Genomic DNA, 12,433 nt, shown 5'->3' with positions numbered 1-12,433 from the left:
GGAGGGTTAAATCCGAAGATTTCTGTGTCATGTGATGTGACAAGATCAAACAAGTATCGCCAAAACTTAGGCCTATGTATGGCTATCAAGCCTGTGAGACAAATTTTGGATAAAAACAGAAAAGACACACCAAGGCGATGAAATCCTGTACCTACCCGTATTTTGAAAGCAAATAAGAAACAGACTATAGCATGAAAACGGAATTATTCACACAAATCACAACACTAGTAAAGCGTTTTTGATGTCTAAATCTTTCTGTAAATACAATTTTTGACATTTTTTGAGACCATTATAGGATATAAAGAACTAAATGGTGGCCCCGTTGCCGGCAATGCTATTTTTAGCAATTGTCTCCTAATAAGGCGTTTTCATTAAACTAATTATGGAAAATCTGTTGTTGTCTAATTGAAGCTCTATATCTATTTTTGATTTTACCGCACTCAAATATATATGGTCCCATGGCTTTTCTTGGTGAATTTTGGGGTTTTTCACGATACCTGACGATTTCGCAGAAAATTTTCCCTAATTTTGAGCAACATAAAAAAATTATTTTCGGCATTTCATACTATACATTTTAGGACAAATTTGTGCTTGCATGAAACTTCATTCATAATGCTTTCCAGAAGAAAAATTTATAAAAGATATAACAACCAATCACAGAGAGCCATCTATTTTTATCTCTATGTCATGTTCCCTTCATAAAATGGCTGCGCCCATGTAATTTTATTTGGTACATTGTAACCTATACGATAATAAACAATTTTTGAAATTTGATTTTTTTTGCCGCATTGGTTACTTGAACATGGCTTGACTTCATTCTACTATGCAAAATATTTCATTGTTAACTGTATAATCCACAGGAATTAATTTCTGGAGCCTACCCCTGTTTAAAAATTGGTAGAAAATTACACTGATTTTTATAGACATTACGGTACTGTTTGTTGCAGGTGTAATATTTTGCCTCTTTGTTAGTATTGCCTTTTCGAAGTAATCATGTGCTTCTGATATTGATCAACAGAAAATTTAATTTGAGTGACACTGTACTGAAAAACAAATAAAAAATTCGGACCAGTTCAATATGAAATAAATCCACTATTTTGAAACGGACTATAGCTTTATAAATCGGATACATGTGCACATTTTAGCTTCTTTTCGTAAAAAACATCTTCTGGTGGTCTATATTAGCTTTACAAGTAGTATGGTAAATGTTTTGAATGATGCGAAATCGTTACGCATATGCAAATACCCTTGGAGCCGTTTTTACCAAAAAAGGGGGAGGGTTAAATCCGAAGATTTCTGTGTCATGTGATGTGACAAGATCAAACAAGTATCGCCAAAACTTAGGCCTATGTATGGCTATCAAGCCTGTGAGACAAATTTTGGATAAAAACAGAAAAGACACACCAAGGCGATGAAATCCTGTACCTACCCGTATTTTGAAAGCAAATAAGAAACAGACTATAGCATGAAAACGGAATTATTCACACAAATCACAACACTAGTAAAGCGTTTTTGATGTCTAAATCTTTCTGTAAATACAATTTTTGACATTTTTTGAGACCATTATAGGATATAAAGAACTAAATGGTGGCCCCGTTGCCGGCAATGCTATTTTTAGCAATTGTCTCCTAATAAGGCGTTTTCATTAAACTAATTATGGAAAATCTGTTGTTGTCTAATTGAAGCTCTATATCTATTTTTGATTTTACCGCACTCAAATATATATGGTCCCATGGCTTTTCTTGGTGAATTTTGGGGTTTTTCACGATACCTGACGATTTCGCAGAAAATTTTCCCTAATTTTGAGCAACATAAAAAAATTATTTTCGGCATTTCATACTATACATTTTAGGACAAATTTGTGCTTGCATGAAACTTCATTCATAATGCTTTCCAGAAGAAAAATTTATAAAAGATATAACAACCAATCACAGAGAGCCATCTATTTTTATCTCTATGTCATGTTCCCTTCATAAAATGGCTGCGCCCATGTAATTTTATTTGGTACATTGTAACCTATACGATAATAAACAATTTTTGAAATTTGATTTTTTTTGCCGCATTGGTTACTTGAACATGGCTTGACTTCATTCTACTATGCAAAATATTTCATTGTTAACTGTATAATCCACAGGAATTAATTTCTGGAGCCTACCCCTGTTTAAAAATTGGTAGAAAATTACACTGATTTTTATAGACATTACGGTACTGTTTGTTGCAGGTGTAATATTTTGCCTCTTTGTTAGTATTGCCTTTTCGAAGTAATCATGTGCTTCTGATATTGATCAACAGAAAATTTAATTTGAGTGACACTGTACTGAAAAACAAATAAAAAATTCGGACCAGTTCAATATGAAATAAATCCACTATTTTGAAACGGACTATAGCTTTATAAATCGGATACATGTGCACATTTTAGCTTCTTTTCGTAAAAAACATCTTCTGGTGGTCTATATTAGCTTTACAAGTAGTATGGTAAATGTTTTGAATGATGCGAAATCGTTACGCATATGCAAATACCCTTGGAGCCGTTTTTACCAAAAAAGGGGGAGGGTTAAATCCGAAGATTTCTGTGTCATGTGATGTGACAAGATCAAACAAGTATCGCCAAAACTTAGGCCTATGTATGGCTATCAAGCCTGTGAGACAAATTTTGGATAAAAACAGAAAAGACACACCAAGGCGATGAAATCCTGTACCTACCCGTATTTTGAAAGCAAATAAGAAACAGACTATAGCATGAAAACGGAATTATTCACACAAATCACAACACTAGTAAAGCGTTTTTGATGTCTAAATCTTTCTGTAAATACAATTTTTGACATTTTTTGAGACCATTATAGGATATAAAGAACTAAATGGTGGCCCCGTTGCCGGCAATGCTATTTTTAGCAATTGTCTCCTAATAAGGCGTTTTCATTAAACTAATTATGGAAAATCTGTTGTTGTCTAATTGAAGCTCTATATCTATTTTTGATTTTACCGCACTCAAATATATATGGTCCCATGGCTTTTCTTGGTGAATTTTGGGGTTTTTCACGATACCTGACGATTTCGCAGAAAATTTTCCCTAATTTTGAGCAACATAAAAAAATTATTTTCGGCATTTCATACTATACATTTTAGGACAAATTTGTGCTTGCATGAAACTTCATTCATAATGCTTTCCAGAAGAAAAATTTATAAAAGATATAACAACCAATCACAGAGAGCCATCTATTTTTATCTCTATGTCATGTTCCCTTCATAAAATGGCTGCGCCCATGTAATTTTATTTGGTACATTGTAACCTGAAAGGGTTTCAACTCTATATCAGGGCTTCCAAAACATATTTAAGTCTATATGCACCTTCTTTACTAGGCCACCAGTGGAGCAGAAATTTACAACCTTTCCAGAGCACCAGACTTCCTCTTCCCAGTATTTGGAGTGATTTGTGGTGCTCAATCTTTTCTTTTCAGTTTCTGGACTGATGTTTATTTTATTTTTTTGGGCCATTGAGGTCTGTTTTCTTCCAGTTTCTGTTTTTGGTGGATTCTAAATTAACAAGGAATGCCAGATTTCCGACCAAAGGTCAAGGGTTCTCTGTAAATTCCAGCTCCCTCTACAAAACAAAATTGACAATTATAATTTAACCAATGGCATTGATAGTGGTGTAAGGACAACAACATACACACATTATGATTGGTTGGATTATTGGATACCAATTTTTTCTTTTCTTTTTCTAGCCTGCAAACCACTATATGAACTATCTCACAAACATGTTTAACCCCGCTGCATTTTTGCACCTGTCCCAAGTCAGGAGCTTCTGGCCTTCGTTAGTCTTGTATTATTTTAATTTTAGTTTCTTGTGTACAATTTGGAAATTAGTATGGCGTTCATTATCACTGAACTAGTATATATTTGTTAAGGGGCCAGCTGAAGGATGCCTCCGGGTGCGGGAATTTCTCGATACATTGAAGACCTGTTGGTGACCTTCTGTTGTTATTTTTTTCTATGGTCGGGTTGTTGTCTCTTTGACACATTCACCATTTCCATTCTCAATTTTATGGACAACTATACAATTTTTCACAATTCACAAAAATAGGTACCAGTGAAAACAAACAAATCCATTCTATTAAGTTTGCACTGACTGAGCCTATATTTATCAGACTGAAGTAAACTAATTAATTTAAGTAGAACATGCATATATCATAATGTAAATAGTTTTACTGAAGTAGAAAACAAGTAGTGGTAATAAAATAAATGACTGTAATTATGTATTAGAGATACTAAAAGCTTGTTACTTGTAGTAGCTATAGTCTATAATCTATCTCTTTCATGAAATTCTCTTCCTCCTCTGAATCACACATGTATCACAGACAGACAAATTCTTTTCCTCCTTTGAACCAAATGCGTATCACAGACAGACAAACAGTTTCCAACCACTTTTCAAAACTAGTGCAGTTTGGAGACATAGATTCTTTAGAGAAACATATTCAGCATTAGTATATATATTAATATAACATTAAGCAATATGTAGGTGTATTAACTGAGGGAATTGGTCTAAATGAAAAATTTGCAACATAGGAGTATAATTTTGGATGTAACATATCTTTTGATTGGCTGACGTTATTTTGTTATCAGCCCATAGACATAATTTAGTAAAGTGAACGTGACGTCATAAACGTTTTTTCATGGTTTTCTACGGTTTAAAATGGAATTTAAAATTAAATTATAAGAAATGACTGTAATATTTTTTCTGTCTATTTGAAATAACATATAAAATGTGGTGCACACTGTTAAATAACCCGCTACACACATTATTCAGTGTGCGCATTTTTTATGTTATTTCTTCATAGACAGAAAAAATATTACAGTCATTCCTTAAATTAGCATTTCCTAGAAACCTATTACATAAATATATCAATGACATTATATTATTATAATCATCTTGTAAGGCACATGTTGTTTAGGTCACTATGATCTTCATTTCATGCTAAGGTGAAGGTTTGTATTTAGATATTAAGCAGGTGACTTCAATTTTTTTCAAAGACCTCTGCAATACACAAATGCATCGTTTTTTATGATCATCTTTAATTGATTTAAAGTCAATTCTAATGGGAACTATTTTCAATTTAAACTTTAAATAATAATGAGTGTATAACAATGAGTCAATGACACACATTCACTATCAAAACAAATGTCAACAGAGAGTCTTCATCTGTTTGTTCTGTATTAGACCGAAAAAGGGTATCCATGTAAGAATACTAGGATGTTGAATGAGTGCCAAGGAGACAACTCTCCAACCAAGTCACAATTTGTATATTTAAGTGTAAAAATATGGTATCATTTTTATGCTTCAATGTTTATTCCAGAAACTGCTTGTGAAACTGATGTTGTACCTATGTTTCTTACAAAACCTGAGAGTAAAATACATGAATGTAGTGATACTGTTACCCTCCAGTGTGATGTTATAGGATCACCTCAGCCAACCATCAGATGGACCAGGGACCAGCAGACTGTTGTCATTGACAACCACCATAAGCAGACATTTGATGGCAGAACTGCTGTCCTGCTCATCACCAAGGCAACCAGTGAGGATTCTGGGAAATATGAATGTATTGCTGAAAATACCTCAGGAAAGTCTTCTGTTGATGGTCTTATTGTTGTTAAAGGTACCTTTACCTAGTCATTTGTAAAAAAAACATGTTTAAAGTCAATTTAAGAAAAGAAAGAAAAACATGTCCATCTTCTTTTATTAGTGTAACTAAGATAAACTTTTGTAAATTCAGAAATTATTGCAATCTTTGGACATTTGTTTTATTATTGCAATTTTAAGAAATGCTGCCTTCAAATAACGCTATAAAATGCAAATGCATTATTTTTTGAGACCCGTATCTCATCAAATTTTTTAAAGTGATGAAAACATCTCTAAACTTTTTGAATTTACTTTATAACACAGACAAGAACTAGAAAGATTATCTTACATGTTGAATATCTGTAAAAGCAGAGATGTAACAAATTGAATTAAACAAAAAAACACTGAAACTTTTGTTCACGATTTTTTTGGAACTTTTGGCATACAAATTTTTGCAAAGGCAATTGAGCTAGTACAAAAGGCTTAACTTTTTTCCTGAATATCAAAAAATGATTTCTTTTTACAAATGTAAAACATAACTTCATTGGCTCATTATAAATTTTCTTTTCAGCATTAAAAAAATCAAGCACTTTTGAAGAATAAATTGACAAGTTTTATAAAGTTCAACAAGTGTAGCTTATTAAATTGTTTGTTATTATGTTTTTACTTTTCTAAACTGTTGAATGCTAAGAAGGTTTCTTTTTGCCGGACACTGAACTTATTTTATGACAATTATTTATATACAACAAAACATACTTAATTCCGATTTCACACGTAGGAATTTAGATATTCTATTAAATGTTTTTAATACATTTGAAGTAGCACTTTAATTGAAATTAGCATGATTTTACATTTAATCTGCTGATATTTGGATTAAAGGTCGCTGATCTATTTACAAATTGGACTATTACATAAAATATACCATACTGAGATTTATTTTTATTCTTTTTCTAAAAAAATAATCTTAATATGTGTTACCAATTTTAAATCAGATAGTTGAACATTTTTTAAACATTTTAAGTAGCTCTTTGATTGTCTGTCCTGATTTACTTAGTCGAGTATTGACGTTAAAATATAAGAATCCCCCCCTTTTTTGAGTTAATTATTTTGCACTTGTGGACTGATAGTAGCACCTGCTTCCTTTCTAGACTCTATAAACATTTCCTTTTCACATATATATTTAATCTATGTTATGCAATCAGGGTAAGTTTAAATGCTGATATAATTCTGACATATTTTGGCATTTAAAAAATTAAATATAGTACAAGTAATCCCCAAGGGAAAATATTGTCAACATAGCTTCTTTACCTTATGAAATGAAACGATGTATCCTTTTCATTTACCAGCAAAACAGGCTACGCCAGAAATACTGAGTCCCCTTTCAGATGAGACTGCTATTTGTGGAAAATCTCTTACGTTAAAATGTGACGTGACTGGTAACCCTTCGCCCATGATTGTGTGGAGGAAGGATAACCGTATTATCGGGAACACAAAAGATTTCCGCCAAACATACCAGGATGTGACGGCAAAGTTACAAATAAGTGACATCCACAAGGAAGATTCTGGGTGTTATGAATGTGTGGCTCGTAATGTTCATGGTGCTATTACTACTAAATGTGCTGTAGTTGTCGAGGGTAAGAAATTTTAACTGCTCATTCTTTAACATTCTAGTTAAAGAAAATTCAAATTTTTCTCTATACATAAAATTGAGAATGGAATGATTCAAACTGCCAAATCAACTTTCCATGAAAAATATCACCTAGGAAAATGATTGAATCCACATATAAAAAACTACCAAAAATGTGCATGCTCATCTATTTACTGGTAGTATTCTACAGATTGACCGTTTCTGTGGTTTATCACCACTTTTTCTTATAATTGCAGGAAGTAACTCAGGATCTGTTGGTGCTGAAGATAAAAGTAAAACCCAATTTGATTGGTTGGTTGGAAGGGATAAACAGAAGGAACCATCAATCAAAAGAAGTGAAAGTATGAAAATTTCATCGAACTACTCATTAAGGGACAAATACCGTAAAGCTACCCAACCAGATGATGCAATTAAAGAAACAACAAATGAAACTCCAAATAAAGTTACAGTTATTACGGAAGCAATTGTTGTGAAAAATGACACTGACAATAAAGTTGACATTAACATGAATAAAACAAAATTTGAAGATCCTTTAAAACAAAAAGCAGCAATTGCACGTTCAAAAGGGTCAGAGGACCCACCATGGAAAAATATGACTTTAAGAAGAACTGAGAGTGCAAGAGCCCCTGTTGGCAGAAGGGAATCCCCATTTCTTCGTAAGAGAAAGGAAGAACTAGCTGGTAAGTTAGAAGCTGGATCTTCTCCTCAGAACAATGAAGATCCTTCAAAACTGGCAACCAAACCTCCAGGCTGGAGACCAGTCATTGGTGATAAAAAGGAACCAGATCCTCCTAAAGAGACTGAAGTTTTGTCATCGTTGAGAAAGGTCAATCTGAGAAGGTGTGATAGTGCTAGAAGTTTGAGGGATGAAATTAAACAAACAGGCAGCAATATTAGTGCTAGTGCCACCCAACATGATGGTGGCAGCAGGACAGACAATTTTAGTGCTGACAAGAAAACAGATAATGAAACTCCCAAACTAGGTCAAACAAGTAGTACACGATTGCTGTTTGAAAGAAAAGTAGAATCGGATCAACCCAAAGACACAGAACTAACAAAATTTCTCAATCGACCTGGTAGTGGACTTCGTCGGACATCAAGTCTTAAAATAACACGAGACGAAAGAGATGCAGGTACACGACCAGTAGTACATTCCAGAATCAATGGTGGACTTGACCTTGAACAATCAAAGGTAATTTATATATGTTTGGGCTCTTTATGTTTACAAGATTAGTTTGCTTAAAAGGAAAGAATTCAACCCTGGTGGTCATAGAGGTTTTCACTTGATTTGCAGGGTATGAAATTAGCAGGGCCCACAGGCCAATGGCCTTTAAAATTTGATGTGGGCTTCTTAAATTTCTGCTGTTCTTGTATAGGGCTATATATATAGGCTACACATTTTAAGCTTTGGACTACCATTGCCAGAGTCTTAAGTTCTATCCCTGATTTGGTTCCAAGGCTTTAGATTTATAACTTGATATTTTATTTTGAATTTTTTACACTACATTTTAAAATCTGCAATATAAAATACCTCAAAATTAATGGTCTATGCATGCTCTTATATATACAACTTTTGCAAGTGTAAACACTAAAATATTTAGATTGTCTTAAGATGTTTTGAATGAAGCACAGCATCTTTTTAAAGTACAAAGTTTCTGATTTCTAAGAATGCATACTTTGTGAAATAAATCAGTTTCATTAAAGACTGGATGATTAATTCCACAGTTTGATGTTTTCAGTTCAATCCTTTTAAAAGTACATCAAGAAAGGTTTAACATTTCTGTATGAAAAAAGATCAGGTAGAGATTGTTTGTATGCCAGCGCTGGAAAACAAATTAGAATAATTTGCCTCTTATATATATATTTATTTATTTTCCATTAGATCCCTTTGTCTTACTTGAAATAATAAATATTCAATTACATACTCAAAGTTTTGAAACATTTCGGTTGGAATAATTACGTAATTTTACTTCTGGCCGATTTTTTTACTGACTATAGTATATATATATGATCGAAAGACCATTTTGGCATAATTACATAATTATACACTTCTGGATAGTTTTTTAACTGTTAGAAGTAACCCACTACAGAATTCATGATTGGAAGACCATTTCTACTTTTGATGTACAAGTAACCTGTAATGAAAAAGTTATGTAATTTTTCGAGAAACAGGTTGAAAAGCTATTATGATTTCTTTCATCAGAATAAATGGTGCAGTTGTCTTGCATTATCAGGCGGTACCATTTGGCAGGTTTTATGTTATATTATCTGGTTAGGAATTAAAGAAGTTATCTAGATGTATATCAAATCTGTAGGGGAAAACCAGGGGCCCCCAGTGGCCAAGTTGTTTGTCTGTGGGATGTTTTATGATATATTATCTGGTTATGAATTAAAGAAGGTAGAGAATGTATATCAAATCTGTAGGGGAAAACCAGGGGCCCTCCATAGACCAAGTAGTTTGCCTTTGGCAGGTTTTATGATATATTGATATAGGAAGATGTGGTGTGAGTGCCATCGAGACAACTCTCCATTTAAATAACAATTTATAAAAAAAAAAAACATTATTATCTAACTATGAAATTGAATACAAGAAGATAGAGGATGTATGTCAAATTCATTGTGGAAAACCAGGGGCCCTCCATGGCCAAGTAGTTTGTCTACATTGTCAGCAACCTATCAATGCTGATCAGATACAAAGGGAGAAATAAGAAGCCCTCGATCCCATAAGGACAGTTAACCACACTATAGCTGGAACAACAACAACAAACAAAAAAATGGTCCAAAAAATATTTCATTTAAGGAATATACAGTGAAACCTGGTTTACAAATGTTTTAGGCAACCTCTATATAGAGAGTATGCAGTTCTTGGATACAGGTTCAATCTACATTAAATGCACTATGGAGGGACCTTACATTAATGGTCTTATAACACAGGTGTTTGGTTAACACAGGTGCATGGCCCCTGAAGGAAGTTTGACTAGTGATTAGGCAATACTTCATCTTTTTCCATTTAAACATGAGGTTTTAACACAAGTGCTTTGAAAGATAAATAGTTTCTCCTCCACAAAAAGTGCAGCCAATTCAACTTGTATACATTTTATAAGAATGAGTCAATACCAGAGATTTTAAGGATGGTTAGGCAACTCAAGCTTTCTTATAAATAACTTTCAACGCATTTGTGGCTGTAGAATGTAAATTTATTTTTTCAAGACTCAGTTTTTATATTTCAAAACAGTAAAATTTATCTTAAAATAAATTTTGATGTATCGTTAAGAGAACAGAGAGAAATATTTAACCCCCAATTCAGTCAGGCTTCAACTTTTCTCTTATGCTGGTTTGGACTTTGATTTTGCCTTTTGATTTTTGATTTTCCTTTTTAAATTTTCCTTGGAGTTCAGTATTTTTGTGTTTTTACTTTTTTTAAATTATATGATTTTCCTACTAGACAAAGCATCAAATTTATTTTTTCTTGATGTCTGTTTTTCTCCAACTTATGGTTTCCAATTGTACCCTTTGATACATGTACCGTACCTTATGTCTCTTATTTATCGTATTGAAACACAAACAAAAGAGCTAAAGACGGAATCTTGTTGTATAATAGAATAGCATTGTAATTATTTCTTTTTAAAAACAACTTTTCTTTAATTAGTGGAACTGTAATTGCAGGAGCAAAAAACTTTTAAGCAATTACCTTGCAATAAATGTCATAGAAAAAGTTGAAAAGAAAATGAGAAATACAGGTTTTGTGCCGTCTGCTCTTTATTTATGTGTTGCATGCTACCAGACAGTTGTACTGTGCAATTGATTGTTCTTAGGAGGCTGTGAGAATCTTAGAGATTTATTCCAAATAAAACTTTGCTTTCAATAAACTTTCATTTTTTGGTGCATGATTAATTTTAACAAGATAGGTTGTTATGTTAAAGGCGTTTATAACTAGCGAAAATAATTCAGATTACAGAATTAAAAAAAATATGTATTTGCAAAATAAACAATACTTTCTTATGAAGTTGAATGAAATGTGTAGGATAAACAGCTGGTTTGAAAAGATAACAGTCACATCTTTACAATGTTTAAATGATATGAAACAGAAACAAATTATGAATCAGAAAGAAATTTTAGGTGTTTAAAAAAAAATCAATATACTAAGAAAGTGAAAAATATTTTAGATTGCTTTTTCACTCACCTGACCTAGTCATTTAAATGATAAGGTGCACTTGATTAATATGTCAATTATATTTGTTTTCAAATTTATAATTTCTTCTAGTGCCTAGCTAAAGATAAGCAATGCAATGAGAACAAATTAAGTTGTCTCTAGGCTGGTTAAAATTGGAGATTGTACAGTCCCTTCTTGGCTATTCTGCAACCTTAAGTCAATTTATATTTATACCCCCGCTTTGAAAAAAGGGGGGTATACTGTTTTACCTCTGTCCGTCCGTCTGTCTGTCAGTCAGTCAGTCCCATGAAACTTTCGTCGCATTTTTCTCAGGAACTACAATACAAGAATTTCTGAAATTTGGTTTCAGGGTTTATCTAAGTCAGCTATACCGTGTGATACGTTTTCAGATTGATCACTTGACAATTTCCTGTTTACTGAAAACTTGTATGATTTTACACATGATAGCCAAGTTGAAAATTTTTGTCACATTTTTCTCAGGAACTACAATACAAGGATTTCTGAAATTTGGTTTCAGGATTTATATAAGTCAGCTATACTGTGTGATGCGTTTTCAGATTCATCACTTGACAACTTCCTGTTTACTGAACACTTGCATATTTTTACACTATTAATATTATCCACTTGCAGTGGGGGTATCATCAGTGAGCAGTAGCTCACAGTTTCACTTGTTTTTTTCTGGTTTAAAATTGGCTTAACTCTAACAGTCATTACTTCTGCCAGTGCTGACAATATTGAAGTCATGCAAGCATACATATGTTTTTTTTTGGTTTAACTTATTGAAGAATTAACAATATGTGAGAGTTAGGCATTAGTTTCCATTTGTAAAGTTGAAATTAAAAATTAAAACACATGTAATTTATGCATTTCCAGTTATTTAATAATTGCTAGTTTTTATACAACCGCAAATTTTGAAAAAAATTTCGTCGTATATTGCTATCACGTTGGCGTCGTCGTTGTCGTCGTCGTCGTCGTCCGAATACTTTTAGTTTTC

General features: G+C 32.8%; 1 protein-coding gene across 13 annotated transcripts in view; it reads left to right on the top strand.

Annotated features, from left to right (window-relative positions):
* Positions 1 to 12,433, top strand: part of LOC134728137 (muscle M-line assembly protein unc-89-like) — a 158,454-nt gene that overhangs the window by 100,048 nt on the left and 45,973 nt on the right. For all 13 annotated transcript variants that reach the window (XM_063592587.1, XM_063592588.1, XM_063592581.1 and 10 more), the window contains 3 exons: positions 5,355 to 5,654; positions 6,964 to 7,251; positions 7,502 to 8,457. In XM_063592587.1, the coding sequence (XP_063448657.1) occupies positions 5,355 to 5,654; positions 6,964 to 7,251; positions 7,502 to 8,457 (1,544 nt within the window). The remainder of the gene's footprint in view (positions 1 to 5,354; positions 5,655 to 6,963; positions 7,252 to 7,501; positions 8,458 to 12,433) is intronic.

Source organism: Mytilus trossulus, chromosome 8 (assembly GCF_036588685.1).
Source record: "Mytilus trossulus isolate FHL-02 chromosome 8, PNRI_Mtr1.1.1.hap1, whole genome shotgun sequence".
NCBI classification, from domain to species: Eukaryota; Metazoa; Mollusca; class Bivalvia; order Mytilida; family Mytilidae; genus Mytilus; species Mytilus trossulus.
Note: the sequence above shows the minus strand (reverse complement) of the source record. Positions and strands in the feature narration are given on the sequence as shown.